A 13,211-nucleotide genomic window follows, 5' to 3' on the forward strand; every position below is an offset into this window, starting at 1 on the left:
TACAGAAGAATCAGCTATGTAGTAACTGGTTGCCTTAGAGAGAGAAACTGGGTGCCTGGGGAAAGGAATGGGAAGACTTTTTTCCTCTGTATATATTTTTGTACCCTTTACATGTTTGTCTATTAAATTAAATACATTTTTAAAGAACCCAAGTGCTGAATTGTATTATTTTTATAAGTTCAGAGAAATCATAAGAGGCTTTGGACATTATCCAGCTTCTGAGAGCCAGTAACTTTGTGGGTTTTGAACTCCAGTCAGCCAGGATTGCTAATACAGTTTTGACTATGATAGCTTGAAGAAACTGATACAAATATTGTCCAGAAATATTCCACATGCCCAGTATATCCTTTTAGTTTTTATTTTTAATATTTTTCTTGAGACAGACTCTCACTCTGTTGCCCTGGGTAGAGAGCCGTGGAATCATCACAGCTCAGCACAGTCTCAAGTGATCCTCCTGCCTCAGCCTCCCAAGTAGATGGGACTACAGGCTTGTGCCACCAAACCTGGCTAATTTTTTCTGTTTTTGGAAGAGATGGGGTCTGGCTCTTGCTCAGGCTGGTCTAGAACTCCTGAGCTTAAGATCCTCCCACCTTGGCCTCCTAGAGTAGTAGAATTACAGGCATGAGCCACCGCAACCAGCCTCAGTGTATCCTTAAATTGACTACAAACCAGAGGTTCACACATTGCAATTCTGTGCTACCAAGGAGCATGAGAGCCACTTGAGTTTTCCATCAAAATTAAGTAATGTCAGTTGTGCTGAGTGCACATGACACTTTGGGGAAATAGTTCCTTGTTTGTCCCTGTCCAGTTAGTGAGATAACTAGCACATTTCTCTGAGTTTGTGTTATAATAGGCCTATAAGTTGTACCTCTCTATTTTTAATGATATTAATAGCTAACTAGGGCCATCTTTTCAGAAGTAACTCTAAAAAACAAATTGCCTATCATGAACCTTACTGCAGAATTTTAACTGGGTTATTTTGCTTTAATTGGCTTCTAAGTAGTATGTCCCCTAAGAATTTTCAACTTTTACAACTGCCATAATCCTTTAACTTATGACTTTGTAGACCACGCTCTAAACATGGACGTGTTTTGAGCTATGATTGGTTTCATTTTCTTTATTAGTGCTTTGGGTCAGAGATAAATAACTGATGGTCATTAAAAGTATTTTGGGGGAGGGGATCTTAGTTGCCTACTTCTTGTTTTGCTTTTTTTTAAACATGAAAGTATAAATTTACATATTTTTTAGTTTCACAATGGTCATTTTAACTTTAGCTCCTGGTCTGGGCCAGACATGGTGGCTCACACTTATAATCCTAGCACTCTGGATGGCTGAGGCAGGTGGATTTTTTTGAGCTCAGGAGTTTGAGACCAGCCTGAGCAAGAATGAGATCACGCTTCTAAAATAGTAAAAATAGCCACACATCATGGGAGGTGCCTGTAGTTCTAGCTACTGGGGAGCCTGAGGCAAGAGGATCATTTGACCCCAAGAGACTGAAATTGCTGTGAGCTAGGATGCTATGCACTCTGTCGTGAGATTGTCTCAAAAACAAAAAACCCTCCTGGTTTGAAATTTCATATATTGCAAAATTTGCAAAGTCAACAGCGGCAGTATTGATCTTTGTAATTCTGATTGTACAAAATGTCAGGATAATTTTATGTGGAAATATTTCATAAATATTCTTTCAGTATTCAGTTCTTTCATCTTTTTTGAGCTATAAATTTAAATTGTTTTCAAATCAGCTATGACCTAATACTTTCATAATGTGACTATCTTATTAGTCTGTTCAGGCTGCTATAACAAAATACCTTAGACAAGGTAATTTATAAAGACTAGAAATGTGGCTCGGCGCCTATAGCTCAACCGGCTAAGGCGCCAGCCACGTACACCTAAGGTGGCGGGTTCAAATCCCCAGCCCGGACCCGCCAAACAACAATGACGGCTGCAACCAAAAAATAGCCGGGCGTTGTGGCGGGCACCTGTGGTCCCAGCTACTTGGGAGGCGGAGGCAGGAGACTCGCTTGAGCCCAGGAGTTGGAGGTTGCTGTGAGCTGTAATGCCATGGCACTCTACCCAGGGGGACAGATTGAGGCTCTGTCTCAAAAAAAAAAAAAAAGACTAGAAATGTATGGCCGCATTGGAGGCTGAGAAGAAATGTATGGCCGCATTGGAGGCTGAGATCAGTGTGCCAGCAGATTCACAGTCTGGTAAGGGCTCATTCTGTCTGTGTTTTCATATGGCAGAAGGGAAGAAAAACTCCTCTAAGCCTCTTTTATAAGGGTATGGATCCCATTCCCACATAACCTAATCACCTCCTAAAGTCTCTACCTTTTAATATTATTGCATTAGGGGCTAGGTTTCAACATGTGAATGTTGGAGGATAGAAACATTGCAACTATAGCAGTGACTTAGAAGATAGCAATGAAAACTGCCTTATGCACATCCAAGTTGAGCCTGAAGTCTCTCTTCTTAATCCAGCACCTTAGAGAGACTTGGTCCTTTGAAACACATGGCTAAATCAGAAGCTTTCGTTCCTTCTTACGTGCTTATGATATGTGTATATCCATGCATGTATCTATCTCTCCCTACCTAGATGGGGAGAGAGAGAGTGTATGCAAGCATAAGCATGCACAGTAATACCATCATCACTGCCAGTATTTATTGAGGACCTACCAAGTATTTCACATATGTTAGTTAATTTAAAAAAATTGTTCTACGTAGTGGGTAGATTAATAATAACCTCTGAGGAAAGTGGTATAACCATTATTTGAATTAGGGGGTGAGAGCCTATCTTTTTGATATTAGTACACTATACTGCAGCTCTGAATAATAATACTAGAACATGAGTAACCACAGAATTTTGCGTAGTTTATGGAAATAGAATATGTCAACAGATGATTGTTAGTGTGTCCTAAAAATATACATACAACTCAGTATGTGTTTTTAAAAGTAGACTATCTTTGGATAAGATTTTCTTAAAATTAAACTTTATAAATTTGGGTCTGGGCTCAAGGGCTCACGCCTATAATTTCTAACACTTGGGAAGTCAAGGTGGGAGGATCACTTGAGCTCAGGAGTTCCTAGCCTGAGAGAGCAAGACCCTATCTCTACTAAAAGAGGTTGAGTCAGGAAGATCACTTGAACCAGGAATTTGAGGTTGCAGTGAGCTGTGATGATGCCACTGCACTGTAGCTATGGTAACAGAACAAAATTCTATCTCAAAAAAAAAAAAGATTTATAAATTTGGAAAAGGCAAATTACAGATTATATTTATTTGTAGCAAGTAAAAAGAGCCCATTTGCTTTTGTTTTGAAAATATACATATACATGAGATGCATAAAATCTTTTCCTGGTTTTTTTTTTTTTTTTTTTTTTTTTTTTTTTTGACGGAGCCTCAAGCTATCCCCCTGAGTAGAGTGCCATGGCATCACACTCACAGCAACCTCCAACTCCTGGGCTCAAGCGAGTCTCCTCCCTCAGTCTCCCAAGTAGCTGGGACTACAGGCGCCCACCACAACGCCTGGCCATTTTTTGGTTGCAGCCATCATTGTTGTTTGGCGGGCCCAGGCTGGGGATTCGACCCTGCCACCTTAGGTGTATGTGGCTGGCGCCTTAGCTGCTTGAGCCACAGGCGCCGAGCCCTTTTCTTGGTTTTCATAATGATTACTTTTCATTTGTTTCTTTCACATTCAAGAAAAACTGATATTTTCTTGACATACATGTATTTAGCTGAAGAAGTTTAATCTGATTTTCTTGGATAATACTCTATTGACTTTTATCTGACTTAATCTTCTCTTCCAAGCTTTCTTTCACAGTATTGTTACCATGAAGCATACTGATGTAGACATGGAACCAAGTGAAGGATATATTTGGTTCAATACCTGTAACTTAGAATGGATATTTTTTTCAGTTGAAATGATCCAGTGTTTAAACTTGGAAATAATAATTGTGTACATTTGTCTTTTTTCCCTTCTTTTTAAGAAATTTGGCACAAAACACATTTATAACGTATACATACTCTAAAACCCATTCTGATGTGTTCATACATCTTCTATGTGCCTGTCTAAAAATTAAAACAGAGCAAACTCTTGATGCCTCAAGAACCCTGTATACATCCATTACCAACGTGTTCAGGCACCACCCCCATATGCTGGAGGTGGTGGGTTCAAACCCAGCCCCAGCCAAAAAAAAAATAGAATAAGGATAAACTCAAGTTTTGAATATTTTAGTAAAATTGCATTCAGTATTTCTCAATGTTGAACATGCATAATTAATAATGTTTTCTAGCATCTTTATTTTCTAATACAAATACTTACGACTCAGAAATAATTATAGAAGGCAATATTATTGCCTTTTGTTGACTTCGGAGGACTTGCCATTATTGTAATTCATGTTCTATATATATGTGAGAGAGTAGGCTCCTTCAGACTATTAACTTGTGGGTTATGTCCTAGGTCCCATCAGCAGTATCCTGGTGAATAAATATGGCAGCCGTCCTGTCATGATCGTCGGCGGCTGCCTGTCGGGAAGTGGCTTGATCGCAGCTTCCTTCTGTAACACTGTGCAGGAGCTTTACTTCTGTATTGGGGTCATTGGAGGTGAGCTGCTACTGATTTATTTCCAAACCTTATTTTATTGCACACTATTCGGTATTGATTTGCCTTCTTATTTCAGATATTTTGAGGAAATTCTTCCCATGTAGAAATAATTTAACTATCATTTTGAAGAGCTATAGGTAAATTAATTTTATGGTCTACTAGAAAAGCAGACTTTTAAAGAAATTGTTGTTATATAATACGTAGGTATTGTTTGTGGAATGAATGGGTTGAAAGAGATGATTACATTCCTTGTTCTCAGAATAGACAGCAGTGCTAGATAAACTGTATATGACAACTTGTTGCAAGTTGGTCATTGGTTATTCTCTTTATCTTGTCCTCCCAAGGATAGTAGGCTTCTATCGGAGCAGGAGAGAGTTAAACATAAAGCAGGAATTATTTGGTAGAATGTCCAGATAACATTTCTAAGAGATAGAGGATATACTTGATAATCACTCCTCTCTTTGAATCATGAATTTAAGGTAATGAACTGCTAATGAGCATAAAGAGTAAAGATTAATCAAAACCTTGCAATTAAAAGAATATCACTATTAACATTTTGATGAAGCCAAGTGCAGTGGCTCACACTTGTAATCCCATCACTCTGGGAGGCTGGGTGGGTGGGTTGCTTGAACTCAAGAGTTTGAGACCAGCTTAAGCAAGAGTGAGACCACGTCTTTAAATAGAAAAAAACTATCCAGGCATTGTGGTAGGTGCCTGTAGTCCCAGCTATTAGGGAGGCTGAGGCAAGAAGAGTGCTTGAGCCAGAGAGTTTGAGGTTGCTATGATCTATAACGCCATGGTACTTTATCAACACGACAAAGTGAGACTCTGTTCAAAATTAAAAATTCTGAATGGATGAAAACATCTGACATAAAAGAGAAAAAAGAAATATAATTCTGTTTGTTCCCACATGGTTAATCAGTTCATTTTATCTTTTATTAGTTTATTAATATCTGTTGAGCAGTAATAGTATGTACGTCAGGAACCATTTTAGGTGCTGTGGAGATAGAGCAATAAGTCAGGCAAAGCCACGCTCTTTATTGGGAGAAGGCAGTATGACTCGCCAACACATGAACAGATAAGAAGAATATTAGCTGGGCATAGTGGACCTATAGTTCTAACTACTAAGGAGGCTGAGGCAAGAGGACTGCTTGAACCCAGGACTTTGAGGTTATAGTGAGCTATGATTGCACCACTGCAGTTCTGTTTGGGTAACATGGTCTATAAAAAAGAAAACTATTGGCTTGGAACCTGTGGCTCAGTGTCTAGGGAGCTAGCCACACACACCAGAGCTGGTAGGTTCAAATCCAGCATGGGCCTGCCAAACAACAATAACAACTACAACCAAAACAGAAAAAAAAAAGCCAGGCATTGTGGTGGATGCCTGTAGTCCCAGCTACTTAGGAGGCTGAGGCAAGAGAATCACTTAAGCTCACTTGAGGTTGCTGTGAGCTGTGATGCCATGGCACTCTACTCAGGGCAAAATAGTGAGACTCTGTCTCAAAAAAAAAAAAAGAAAAAGAAAAAAGAAAACTACTAGGTGGGTTGTAAATGGTACATCAAGCCTCGAAGTGTTATGGCAGGGAAGACCGAGGCAGGCTCATCAGATCAAAGCTCACTGAAGAGAAGACTTTAAGTAGAGATGTGAACAACAAGGAGTCGGCTTTATGAGAATCTAGAGGACCATATACCCCAGAGCTCATTAGCACACGTGAGAATGGTCTGATATGAGGCCAGATAAGAAAGTAAAGGCCAAGGAAAAGCTTGAAGATGGGAAGCCTTTTAGGTTTAAAGTAGGGGAGTGATCCGCTCTGGTTTAAGACTCTGCGAATGACTTAAACATGGATGGCAGGGAGCAAGCAGAAGTCAGGGAGAGTTTCTTTGAATATTTACTTCTATTAGCACTATTTATTGAATAATTTATTTCTGCATTAATTTAAAATGCCATGTTACCTTATAGTAAGTGTTTATGTCTATTTCTCTCTGTTCCTGGACTTTCTGTCCACTTTCATTGATGGCTATGTATCTACTCCCCAGACAGGGCCACATTGTTCTGATGATTATAGTTTTTCTGGTCTGCCTGCTTGGTTCTATTCCTTCCCTTACACCATGAAAAATTTCTGGTAACTTCCATGTATTTGTTTTCTAAGTACATTTTAGAGTCATGTTACCTCAATCTCAAAATAAAATCCACTGACATTTTCACTGGATTACATTAAATTAGTGCATTCATTTGAAGAACCTTGACATCTTGACAGTGTTGTGTTTTATTTTCCTAAAACTTTGTGTGTTATTTTTAATTCTCTGACCTCTCAGGAAAGTTTCGCAATTTTAGCCCTATAAAGTACACATTTTTTAGTTTTTGGTACTATAGTGAAAGGGATCATTTTGTATTGTGTTTTGTATTGTAAATCTCTGTTTGATAATTGTCTGCTTAACGATCTTACATGGTTATAATAACCATTCAGGTGATTTTGTTAGACATGACAAAACAATTATTCACCTTCAAATAATAAAAACAATAATAATAAAGTAACTAATATTTATTGAATGCTTACTACATGTTGGGAGCTGTTCTAAGTGCTTTACAAATCTTTTTTTTCTCCAAACATTGCCCTATGCTTGTTTTACACATTAAGAAACAGTCATAGGAAGGTATATACAACTGAGATTAGATAGCCAGTAAGCTGTGATGCTGAGGTTTAAACCCATATAGTCTAAGAGTCTATATTAGGCCAGGTGTGGTAGCTCACACCTATAATCCTAGCATTCTGGGAGGCTGAGGTGGGTGGATTGCTTGAGCTTAGGAGTTCGAGACCAGCCTGAGCAAGAATGAGACCCCATCTCTACTAAAAATGGAAAAACTATCCAAGTGTGGTGGCAGGCTACTTGGGAGGCTGAAGCAAGAGGATTGCTCAAGACCAAAAGTTTGAGGTTATCATGAGCTATGATGATGCCACAGCGCTCTACCCAGGGTCACAGAGTGAGACTACCTTTAAAAAAAAAAAGAATACACACTTTAAACCACTGTATAACATCTCCTCTAATAATAGGATTTTCGTCTTCTTTTCATTATTTATGTCTCTTATTTTAGTTTTGTTGTCTTGTTCAGTAATTTTAAATAATTTCTAATGTTTATAATAGTATGTGGGATTTCTTTCCCCCTCTTCCACAGGTCTTGGACTTGCCTTCAACTTGAACCCAGCTCTGACCATGATTGGCAAGTATTTCTACAAGAAGCGACCACTGGCAAATGGGCTGGCCATGGCAGGCAGCCCTGTGTTCCTCTCTACCCTGGCTCCTGTCAATCAGGCTTTCTTCGGTATCTTTGGCTGGAGAGGAAGCTTCCTAATTCTTGGGGGCTTCCTACTAAACTGTTGTGTAGCAGGATCTCTGATGCGACCAATAGGGCCCAAGCCAACTAATGCAGGGAAGGATAGATCTAAAGAATCCCTTGACGAAGCTGGAAAATCTGATATAAAAAAAAGTAGAAGTGATGCAAATACAGATCTTATTGGAGGACACCACATGAAAAAGAGCCCATCATTCTACCAAAAAATTAATAAATTCCTGGACTTATCCCTATTCACTCACAGAGGCTTTTTGCTGTATCTGTCTGGAAACGTGATCATGTTTTTTGGACTCTTTACACCTTTAGTCTTTCTTAGCAGTTATGGTAAGAGTAAGCATTTTTCTAGTGAGAAGTCTGCCTTCCTTCTTTCCATTCTGGCTTTCGTTGACATGGTAGCCAGACCTTCTATGGGACTTGTAGCCAACACAAAGTGGATAAGACCTCGAGTTCAGTATTTCTTTGCCGCTTCTGTTATTGCAAATGGAGTGTGTCATCTGGTAGCACCTTTATCCACCACCTATATTGGGTTGTGTATCTATGCCGGATTCTTTGGATTTGCCTTTGGGTGGCTCAGCTCCGTATTGTTTGAAACACTGATGGACCTTGTCGGACCTCAGAGGTTCTCCAGCGCTGTGGGATTGGTGACCATTGTGGAATGCTGTCCTGTTCTCTTGGGGCCACCGCTTTTAGGTATAGTATAACTCCTTACCTCTGTAGTTCTCTTATCATAAAACAGACATACAAGATTGGCAAGGTGATAAGAAAGCAGGGATTAGTGAGCTATTTGACCAAGACCAACTCTTTCTTATTTCTGTACCCTTGGCATTAGCACAGTGTTTAATATAGTATAATTGCTCAAATACTTACAGAATTGAATTAAACTGTCAAACTGAAAGGGGATCAAAGATATCAGTGCTTTTTAAAATTTTTTTTTCTTATCATAAAACTAATATGCTTACTATAGAAAAACAACTCTAGGGCAGCGCCTGTGGCTCAGTGAGTAGGGCTTCGGCCCCATATACCACGGGTAGTGGGTTCAAACCCGGCCCCAGCCAAACTGCAACAAAAAAAAATAGCCAGGCATTGTGGTAGGCACCTGTAGTCCCAGCTACTCAGGAGGCTGAGGCAAGGGAATCGCCTAAGCCCAGGAGTTTGAGGTTGCTGTGAGCTGTGATGCCATAGCACTCTACCTAGGGTGACAGTGAAGTAATTTGCCTAGGATTACACAGCTAGTAAGTCAGTCATAATTTGGGGACTATTTCCTAACGTTACTACATACTTCAAGCTCAGTAGTAAAAAAAATAATTTGGTCCTCCTTTCTAGATTTGAATCATACCTTGGGAATTTTGATTTGGGGAGTGAGGATACATAAGAGAAGATGTGCAGCTGTCTTTAGATACTGCTCTCTTCCTTCCACCTCATACCAAATCCTGCCTGTTTTTTATCTCCTAAGTCTTTTTCTAATCTGCTCATTTTTCTCCATCACAACTACCACCTTTACCCAAAGCCCCTGTCTATTTGGGTTGTTCCTAACTGGTGTGCCTATATTCACTGTAGTTCTTCAGTCTATTGGAAATCTCTAGTTTAGAACTCTTGGAGATTTCTTAAAACTCTTGGTTTTAGGATATAGATCAAACTCCCTGATGTGGCTTGCAAGGCACTGCATTGCCTGGCCCCATCTGTGTCTCCAGCTTCGTTTCCTCCCGTTGGCCTTTTGCTCTCACTGCTTCAGCCACTTGGCCCCTCTTCCTTCTCTCTCACACACTGTGCTTCCTCCTACCACTGTGCCCTTGCACTTACTGTTCTGCCTGGATTCTTGTCCCATTGCCTTCTCCTAGATAATTCCTATCCTCCTGCAGGTCTCAGCACAATCCATACTTTAAGGGAAGCCTTCCTGACCCACTTGCTCCTCCCAACCCCATCCTTGTAGCACTTTCACAGTTTGCTTAGTTATTTGATTAACAGTTCTCTTCTCCACTGACTATGCATGTTATCTCCCCTGCTCATACTTATCCTCAGGGCTTAGCAGAGCCAGTGCCTAGTATATGATAGTGGCTTAATAAATATTGCTGAATGAATATTGCAATATGAATATGAATGATGCCCTGGGTTAGAGACCCAAATTGAATAATATCTGAATTGGTTGGAGTAGGTCCTGTGTACATGTAGTGTAGAGTTTTCCAAAGTTTATTCCAGGAGATACCTGTTTAAAGAGAGGCTAATAAATTTTTGCTATAACAAGAGTTTGATGGCCAGAAAAAAAAAAAAGAAACACCAAGTTTAATAAGTTTCTTTACTATAGGACCTCATAAAGCTTTTAATATGTTCATGTATGTTGTGATTATTCAATAGAAAAGAATATGATATGCCATTTTCCAAATTCATTTGACTTATGAAACATTAGAGTACTATCCTGTAGTGTGGTAGTTAAAGGTGCACACTTTAGAGTCAGACTTCTTGGGTTTAAAGACAAGCTATTTTACTTACTTTACTAGCTTTAATGTCTGTGTGTTTCAATTCTTACATCTCTCCAGGGAGGACAACAAAATCTGACTGTTTAAGAATTAAACACTTAGAATGGTGTCAAGGTATTGCTATTATATTTTTAGCACAGGATAGATGTTCACAGGAACACTCTTTGGGAAATGCTGATAGAGAAAGAACATTGGCCTGGTTAATTGCAATAGCTGTATGGTCTTGGACAAGACTACAATTTTTTCCATAGTGTATTAAGAAAATTGATTCCAGGTGATCTCTGTGTCTTTCCCAGTTCAGATTTGCCAAACTTAATTACTTCTGAATTGCAGAGAATAACAGAATATGTAAGGCCTTACAAAACAAGTGAGGTATTATAAACAGAAGCCCAAATAATTTTTGTAATTCCTTTATATACCAGTTTGTCATTTGTGGGCCCTGTGAAGATTGAACTGACATCTTTCTGAGTGGATCCTTAAGCTTTGTTTGGGAAAAGAAACCTTGTTTACTCTTATCCACCTAACTTTTTTTTTTTTTTTTAATTTTAATATGTCTAGGTTCTCTCAATGACAAGTATGGAGACTACAAATACACATACTGGGCATGTGGTGTAATCCTAATTATTGCAGGTATCTATCTCTTCGTTGGCATGGGCATCAATTATCGACTTTTGGCAAAAGAACAGAAAGCAGAAGAGAAGTATAAGGAAAGTAAGGAGGAGGAGATCAGTATAGACGCTGCTGAGAAGTCAAAAGAAGTTACTAAAGCAGCAGAATCTCTAGACCAGACGGGCACAGAAGGAAGCCCCAAAGAGGAGGACAGTCCAGTCTGAACCCAAGGGGCTGAAGGGTAAATGGAGCAGTTCATGACTTAAGATATCCGAAAATATTCTACTGGCCTGTAATCTCCCAGTGGTGCTCAATGCAGATAGTGGACATTTATGTGAAAATCATACCAGGTGTTCATTGATGGAATTTTTGTTTCACTCCTTACCAATAGCCTGAATTAAAAATGCCATATGTTTTTGGGAGGGAGTGGTTTGATGGCAAAAGGATGAGGGAAGGAAGTAGGTTTGGGGTTTTTGGTTTATTTGTTTTAATCTTAGCTTTTTACAGTGTCATGAAGATTATAATATGTGCCTTAAGTTTTAGTCTCTAGAACTCTTTAGAGAGCCTTAACTTTTTCAACCATTCTGCTAAATTCATCAATTTTGAGCATTGCATTAAAAGAAAAAATAACTAACTTGTTGAGGCAAATCTAAAATTAAAAATTAATCTTGCTTTCTTGCTATTTGTAAATACATTGTCAGACATTATCACTGGAAAATTTATGAATAGAAATATTGGTTGAAAGTTGGAGGTCTTATAAGAAATGCTGACTAAAATATCTTCCTAGCATCAGTAGTTGCCTGGCATATGTGCCTCCTAGCTATATATTTAGGAAATTTAAAGCATAAAACTTTGGAAATATCTTGGCTGTTCTTGCCACATTATATTTGTTAACACCTTTTGGGTACTTTTTCTTGGAATGCTTATTAGAAGCCAAATAAGCACTTGAGAGTTGTTTTCATTAAATTACTACTTTTGTTCCCTTGTTCATGACACATTTTGAGTGGTTATAGATGATTGCCCCTTTTGAAATCACTTGGTATTATTTTTCAAACTGTAAAACTTAGTATTAAAATCTGTAAAACTATATATCAAACTATCTGTTTGTGCCTCCTTAGTAAATATAACACATCTAATTATATTTAGACAGATATTTCAAACATCAGCTAAATTCAACTTAGGTTTCTCCAAAACCTCCATTAAAGCGTTGTGGCTGTTGGAATCTTTTTTTCCCCCTGGAATTTTTCCCCTCTGATTCACAGTGGTCCCATTTATATCTGCTTTTAGCTTAGAGCTGTGTGAGATAGTCAGTGTGTTTGGGTTTTTTTTTTTTTTGCAGTTTTTGGCTGGGGCTGGGTTTGAACCCGCAACCCCTGGCATATGGGGCCAGCGCCCTACTCCTTGAGCCACAGGAGCTGCCATGTTTGGTATTTTTTTTTTTTTCAATGTTTGCAAATTAGAGAAGGCCAGAAAAATTTGGCACCAGGCAAACCGATAAAGATAAGATTGGGAGGAAAGTTGCAAAGTGTGCTTGCTTAGTTTTGCTAAGTAATTCCTTTTCTTTTTTCTGAGAAGGCCTTAAATTATGTTATGCTTGGAATTATTGGATACAGGCTTATTCTCCCATAAACCTAAAAATTTTGTGACTCTTTTCGCTTTCTTGAAAAGTAGAGAAATGGATTCAACATAAAGGATAGGCAGGAAGGTGGACCAGAATGAAAACTGTAAATATTTTTTTAGTCTAAATATCTTAAATTGAAGCAGAAAAATATAGTATTCAATAAATTATATTAAAAGCATTTAAAATACCACTGTAATTGATGAAAGTATAGATATACAACCTTGTATAAGATGCTGACTTTTCCAAATAAACATTTTTTTTAGAAAAAGTTTCTCCCTCCAAATGTTTATTTTCTTGAAGAAAATATTGCTGTATCTTCGTTTTCATTATCAAGTTTCAATTTGGCCCTTGCTCATATTAAATTAAATGATTCAGTTTATGTACCTTGAGATTTGCATATATGGCTTATTTTAATTTTCTCCTTTCCCCTTCTTTGCTTTAAGACAAGCGTGAGGGGATTTTGAAACCATCTCATTTAAAGTGAGAGCATCCAAAGCAGTTAACCTTAGGGACACAAGAAAAGCTCTTTGTATGCCTGTGTTGTTAGGGCTGGTGGG

The 13,211-nt window shown here is 38.6% G+C and overlaps 1 protein-coding gene across 1 annotated transcript in view; it reads left to right on the forward strand.

Annotated features, from left to right (window-relative positions):
- SLC16A1 (solute carrier family 16 member 1) overlaps window positions 1-12,913 on the forward strand; it is a 43,925-nt gene extending 31,012 nt beyond the window's left edge. Inside the window, exons 3-5 of the mRNA XM_003793866.3 lie at window positions 4,455-4,598; window positions 7,774-8,640; window positions 10,983-12,913. Coding sequence (XP_003793914.1) covers window positions 4,455-4,598; window positions 7,774-8,640; window positions 10,983-11,257 — 1,286 coding nt within the window. The 3' untranslated portion in view covers window positions 11,258-12,913. The remainder of the gene's footprint in view (window positions 1-4,454; window positions 4,599-7,773; window positions 8,641-10,982) is intronic.
- The last annotated feature ends 298 nt before the right edge of the window (window positions 12,914-13,211 follow it).

Source organism: Otolemur garnettii, unplaced genomic scaffold, assembly GCF_000181295.1.
Source record: "Otolemur garnettii isolate 467f Iridium unplaced genomic scaffold, OtoGar3 scaffold00073, whole genome shotgun sequence".
Lineage (NCBI taxonomy): Eukaryota > Metazoa > Chordata > Mammalia > Primates > Galagidae > Otolemur > Otolemur garnettii.